Here is a 6,952-nt window from a genome sequence, read left to right as displayed (position 1 = left end):
CTCTCTCTCTCTCTCTCTCTCTCTCTCTCTCTCTCTCTCTCTCTCTCTCTCGATGGCAGATTCCAGGGATAGAGTCAGCAAACACGCCAGCACAGACACCTCCGTGTGCCTCACACTCTGTGACGCCGTCCCCCTTCCCCACCTCAAGAGCAGAGCTCTCTGACGGTTCCCTTGCTCAGAGCATCACAGAGACAGCGACTCCTGGGCAGAGATTCTTAACTCCAGGGCTGTGAACCTTCTTTTACTTGACATGACATAATGAACCAATGTTGACGCCCTGAAGTAAAAATTATACAACAAATGATGCCCCGTGGAGAATAAGAGGAGCTTCTTGCTGCGGTCTTCTATTTAAACTAATTTTCAAAAATACTATAGGCATTCTTTTTTCTATGCTGCAAGAGGTCAGTCTTTCTCCTTCTCTCTACCCTTTGTTAACGTACAAAGAGACTGACTCCTTGCAGGTGATATGGACACAAGAACTAGATCAGAAGTCAGAGTCAAGGTTTTAATCTCAACTTGGCACCAATATGCCTCTCTGGCCACAACTTTCATTTAAAAAAAAAAAAAAAGATCTGAAGCAAAGTAGTTTTAATTGTTTAACGTCCAAGGAATGATTTCAGATCTCCTTTCTTATTCATGCTATGCTCTCTGGTGATTAACCACATTTCAGTATCATTTCTCTATTAAAAATACACACACACACACACACACACACACACACACATAAGTAAATTGATGTTCTCTTTGAAATATGTTGGAATCGTGTTTAAGGGTACTTTTTCTTCAAATAATTGAAATGCTCTTCAGAGAAAATACACATTTTGACAGCTATTAAAGAAAGTAAAACAATATATTGTCTTGTTTATCATTATTGACTTTTAGGAATACAGCTGGCTTATCTGTATCTTTGTTGATCGTCTATGGGCAATTTGAATGAAATAGAAAATTTGGGATTACTAACATTTTTGGAGTTGGAAAAATTTTGTTTTTCTTGAAACGAGACTTGAAAACAGAGGGATTTCCCAAGATTAACATCAAATCAGAAGTAAAACTACTTTTGCTGGAATAAAATCAAAACACTAACCACAAAAATGCAATAAGTTCTGCAAAGTGTAGATTTCACGACCAGCACGTTTGGACTCAGTTCTCCCACTGGTTGAAAGAGACTGAAGCAAGAGTGGTGTGATGTGAAAACCCACCAATGAGCAGCACGTGTTGGGATAATAAGTGATGTCGCACCTGTCAGTACCTTACAGGGCTGGACACACTGGTGGTGAGTACACCTCACTCTGTCCATGAAGTCACCGATCCTGGGCTTTTGAGGAAGATGCCAAGCAGTGTACACACTTTGTTAAAGCAGTTGTTTGTCCCTCCATGTACCACTTTTGCAGAGTCGGGGGTGAAGAGGTCCCCACAGGGGAAACACAGTATGTGGCCCTGGAATCAAGAAAGAGCTGGCTCTCATGGGAACTCATCTCATCCTCCAATCAGAAGAGCAAAGCTGATGTCAATCAACCAAGAGGTTCTTATTGAAGAACCTCTAAATGCCAGGGCTTTGCGTGGCAGTGCTTTAAAGAGTGGTCTAAACAGAATTCAAATCCTCCACGATAGGGCACAACCATTTAGACTGGCAGTTTTTCATCTTTGAGATTGTTTATCATTTTATTCTCACCTAGAAAGTGCTGACCTACAGGGCTGTGACAGGAGCACATGGACAAAGTGGCAGTGGGGGAGAGCGATTCAGTTTTTTCATTGGCTTTTCTCTATGCAACTGAAGAACCACTCTCTGAAGAATATTAGCACTGTATCCAAACACTAAACGCATATATACATGCATTCACATGGTTATTTTTCGCAGATGAATGATGGTTCTAATTCTACGTGGGTTAAACCAGTGAAATACCTCCTCCAACTTCCTTGTTTTCAGGATGGAATTCTGTAAATCTAGGCTTTAAATTCCCACCTCCTAGTTCAGAGCTCTCTCCCTCAGAAGGTGTGGGAAAGGAGGACAGGACTAGATTTTTTCTGAAGCAGAGAAACCCAAGTGGCATTCTTGAAAAGACTTCTGAGCATCAGTAGACACCTGTTCTGAACAAATTTGAGGCTTAGAATTCTGGGGGTGGCATTCAAGTGAATCCATTCAAAGTGAATTACAACCTCCCAGGAAGAGAGATTGGTGGGAATGAGCAGACAACCGAGAGGAGATGGGGGTTGAATCCAAGCTCCCCTACCTACCAGCAGCATAACCCTCTGCAAGTCACTGTATACATCTCGGCCTCCATTCCTGAATTTGCAAAACGTGAACAAAATCTACACAAATGTACCAACCTTGAGTTGGTTACGAGGCTTAAAGGAATCACTGTATTAACAAGTTTTTAGTAAACTAGTGAGCCCTTCATTTAGGAATATGTAAAGCAGACAATTAGACTAAGTCCATTTTCTTGCCAGGGTCCTAATCTAAATGTGCACATTTAAGGGGACTGGTTTTCTAATAATTAGGGTCACATCCTTCCCTCCAGCTGGGCGCATGATGAGTTCCTCGGGTCACCTGCTCTGGCTCGCCTTCCTCTTAATTTCAAAAGCCCAGCACATTCACTGCACTTTTCAAAACAGAATAATGGTTTCACTGGGGAAGCAACAGATATGGTGAAGTGTCTGCTTTAATGCAAAAGCTTAAAAAACCAAAACGAAACAATAAAAAAAAGTGAGGCAGTGCTCGGGCTGGGCACACCTACACCTCTATAGGCAGCTTTGGTCTGAGCTGCCTCCACTGAGGGTAAGCCTGTATTCTAACTCCCCTTTAAATTAAATTTTAAATTAATTTTTATTGAGATACAATTGACATATACCGTATTCATTTTAGGTGTATAACATAATTAAACAATTTTTCCAATCCCCTTAATTTCTTTTCTTTTTCCCTTGTAGAACATTTGATGCTCTTGTTTTTTTTTTATCTTTATTAAAAGAAAAAATTTTTAACTTTTTATAGTTGATTAACAATGCTGTGATAGTTTCAGGTGCACAGCAAAGTGATTCAGTTACACATATACATGTATCTATTCTTTTTCAAATTCTTCTCGCATTTAGGTTGATACATAATATTGGGCAGAGTTCCCTGTGCTATACAGTAGGTCCTTGTTGGTTATCCATTGTAAATACAGCAGCGTGTACCTGTCAATCCCACCCAATCCTCCTTAATTTCTGATGAGAAAATATGAACATAGGCCGCAGCAGGGGAGAGGGGTGAGGTTCAAAAACCACGGCCTTTGAATCCGACAGAAGGAAGTTCAGAAGCTACACGGGCTAATTCCTGGCCGGCGTGGCCCTGGGACACCCCGCTCCACCTGGCAGAGCCCTGCCTTGCTACATGGCACACGGATGCCTGCTTCACTGGGCTGAGGCCAGGACCCACTGCCATCGCTTGGACAGGCAGCCTGGCTCAAATTAGGGGCGCCCTAGACGTCAGCTTCCCTTCTCCTTACGACCTTAGATTTTAAATTGAAAGCTGCATCCTTCCGGAGCAGCAAAGTGTTTGCAGCAAAGACTGCTGGCCAAATTCAAATTTGTTTTTGGAGAAAAGGAGATTTGGTGCTCCAAGAGCAAGTACCCTCTCTGAACTTCACCCACAAAGAAGCTGGCAGGAGAGCTTCCTGGGACGGGCGCTTCGGTTGGTGCTCACAGCATCGGCGGGGAAGGAAGGGAAGGCCTGCTTCCCCAGGGAGGAGCCTCCTCTCCGTGGGCTGGTTGGCGCTGCCGGCCACATAACCCAGGGCTGACATCAGCGCCCGGAGAGGAAGCTGCTCCTGCCGGTTCGGGGTCTGAGCGGGTCTCCTCTGAGAGGCACGCTCTGGGGGGCGGGGACAGAGGGGGCCTGGGTGGCTATTCTGTTGTCCCGAAGGCGTTTCCATCTCTAAGGCACATCCTGGGGCACATTCCTTCCAGCGTTCTCTCCAGCAGCCCAGCTCTAACCACGCCCCATCAACCCAGGCACAAGCCATAGGAAAACAAACAAGGCTTTGATTCCTTTGTGAGAAAATCAAAAAGCTGCTGAAACCCAAAGGAGAGAGAGGGAGAGAGAGGGAGAAGGAAGGAGAGACAGAGAGACAACACTTGCTACCACACACTGTTTACTACTTTCGTCAAACGGACCCCATCAGAAAGAGAAATTGGGGTTTTGCTTTATGAACTGCCTGGAAATGTTTGGTAGCTCTTCTGGCTGCTGCTGCCCAGTCAATGAGGTCTCTGAAATTAGCCTTTCAGAGTCAATCTTCTGAAGTTAAAAAAAAAAAAAAAATCCCTTAACACTCTCGCCCTGGAAAAAAAAAGATGGCTTGCCAAACTCGATTTTCCCTTGGCCAAAGTAACCACTAGCAATTCAGCCCTCCAACAAGGTTGTAAAGAAAGTATTTCCCCTTGACTTTGGAGAAAATACCTTTCATGTGACCTCCAAATATGTTACTTAGTTTAAAGGTACACAAACCAACTTGTCCGTTTGATTTTTTTTTTTTTTTTTGCTTACTCCCTAACAGTGCTACTTACCGAATTCTGTGATGAGAAGCCGGCAAGGCGGTTACCCTCTAGGGAGAAGGGGGACAAGGCGGGGATCCCAGGGGGCTCTGGATGCTGTCACGCTCTGCTGAGCCGGGGCTAGTTCCCTGTGGAAACTCACCCAGCTGCACACTGTGGGCTCTGCCCTCTCCTGAGGGTAAAAAGGGCACTTCCCAACCAAAGCAGCGCAAACTCCCCGCGTCTCAGAAGACAGCAAAAAACGCCTTTTCCTTGCACACAACCTGCAGAGACGCACCTTCAGGAGACCCTCAACAGTCGTGTCACACACACAGCACAAAATCAGGTGGGCAAACGGACCCTCAGAAGGCAAGCTCCATCCCTGAACAGACCCATCTGCTGCTCCATCGGTCGCCCCCCACCCCAAACATGTCCAAGCCTGGCGCATAGCAGCCAAGTCAGGTATAATGTGAAGTCTCCTTCAAGAAGCTGTGTTTCCAGTTCAAATCAGCCCAGGGGCTGCAGTGTGTTGCTGTTTTGAACTCCAGAGAAAACTCCATCCAAGAGAACTAACACAGGATGCGCTGTCCTGCCAGGCTACAGATATATACATTTTTTTTGTTGTTGTTGTTGTTGTAGTTTTATTGACATATAGTCGATTTACAATGTCATGTTAGTTTCAGGTGTCTACCAAAGTGATTCAGATATACAGATATATATATATTTTTTTCTTTTTCAGCCTCCTTTCCCATATAGGTTATTATGAAATATTAAATATAGTTTCCTGTGCTATACAGTAAGTTCTTGTTGGTTATCTATTTTATATAGAGCACTGTGCATCTGTTAATCCCAACCTCCTAATCTATCCCTACCCCCCTTTCCCTTTGGTAACCGTAAGTTTGTTTTCTATGTCTGTGAGTCTCTTCCTGTTTTGTAAATAAGTTCATCTGGGTCTTTTTACTGATCTGAAGAATTGTAATGAGGATTAGCGATTATATATATATATATATATATATATATATATATATATATTAAGGCAAGGTGGGTACTCACCTATTTGGTCTTCGGGGATCAGCGACTCGATGGGGGGGTCCAGCTCCGAGCTCTGGGACAAGTAGTTCTTCACCTGGGTCATGAACTGCCGGACGGTCTGCAACAGGTCCGTGCTGGACACGTGGCACTCCTTGTTCTCCTGCAGGAAGCTCACGTAGTCCTGCACCAGGCAGCCGAAGTAGGTGCGCTTGTCGCGGGCCAGCTCGGCGATCCTGCGCACCATGCGCTTCTCGGGGGTCAGGAAGGAGCTGAACACCCCGCTCATCTTGCGGAGCTGGGACTTGACGAGCTTGGGCAGCACGAAGGAGCTGTTCCTCTTCTTGGACTTGATGGGGGGGGCCATGGTCTCCTGGTCGCTCTCCACGTCGTAGTCCTCCAGGCTGCTGTTGGTGTCCGCCTCGTAGCCAAACAGGGGCATGCTGCGGTCCAGGTCCAGCGAGTCGGAGGAGGAAGTGGAAATGCTCATGTCACTCAGCCTCTGTCGGCCTCCGCGCCACGGCGGCCGGGATGGGGATGCAGGGGCGGCGGCGGGCCGGGCCCTTGTGCAATCCCGCGGGGCCTCCTCCTCCACCGCCTCCGCCGCCGCCGGGGCTCCACCTGCGCCGCCGGCCGGGCCCGCCGCGGGCTCCGGGCGAGGCCGGCCGCCGATCAAGGTCTTGGCCATGTGTTTTGGAGACATAACCAAGGCCCATGGGGCCGCGTCTTCATCCACTTAGGGATCTGCCAGGGGAGGTTTTGTCAGAGAGGAGAGTCCAGGAAGGGCTGAGCTCTGAGATGGTTGTGGCCATTGGACTTGAGGGTTGGGGGGCTGGGGGGGGGGGGCGGGGGCCGGGGTGGGGGGGCCCGAGGCCTCTCCGTGCCATTCGCGTCGGGGGGAGTCCGGGTGCAGGGCCGCTTCGGGCCTCCGCCGAGCTCCTGGCTGTGCACTTTGAAGAACAGAGGATTAATAAAGCACAGGGCTCCGTTGGTCTGGCTGCACTCCAGCTCCGAGGGCGTCCTGGTTTTTATAGAATGCACTCCATTTATAAGGCAGAGCTGACGCGAGGCAGGACCCACACCGTCAGAGGAGAGAGGCCTATGGGGAGGTGGAGGGTTTGAGGGTTTGTTGTCAGCTGGAGAGCTCCAAAAATCTGAAAGTCATTATCAGTGAACACAAGAATGTAAATACAGTGCACTCGGCCAGTCCTTCACAAAAAATCACGCTTGCCTGGCAATGCACAGCTTTGGAAGGGGAGGCGCTGCTACACTGGAGTGTGATGGTTTTCTTTCTTTCTTTCTTTCTTTCTTTCTTTCTTTCTTTCTTTCTCTGTCTCTGTCTCTGTCTCTCTGTCTCTGTCTCTGTCTCTCTCTCTCTCTCTCTTTTTGTTTTGTTTTGTTTTGTTTTAACTGCATT

General features: G+C 47.1%; 1 protein-coding gene across 1 annotated transcript in view; it reads right to left on the bottom strand.

Moving 5' to 3' along the window:
- The window catches only part of RIN2 (Ras and Rab interactor 2), a 105,118-nt gene that overhangs the window by 18,237 nt on the left and 79,929 nt on the right, over positions 1-6,952 (bottom strand). Inside the window, 2 exon segments of the mRNA XM_007454525.1 lie at positions 5,560-6,363; positions 6,366-6,689. Coding sequence (XP_007454587.1) covers positions 5,560-6,363; positions 6,366-6,689 — 1,128 coding nt within the window.

Source organism: Lipotes vexillifer, unplaced genomic scaffold, assembly GCF_000442215.2.
Source record: "Lipotes vexillifer unplaced genomic scaffold, Lipotes_vexillifer_v1.1 scaffold365, whole genome shotgun sequence".
In the NCBI taxonomy this organism is placed as follows: domain Eukaryota; kingdom Metazoa; phylum Chordata; class Mammalia; order Artiodactyla; family Lipotidae; genus Lipotes; species Lipotes vexillifer.
The sequence above is the reverse complement of the archived record's forward strand: the minus strand, read 5'-3'. Positions and strand labels throughout refer to the sequence as shown.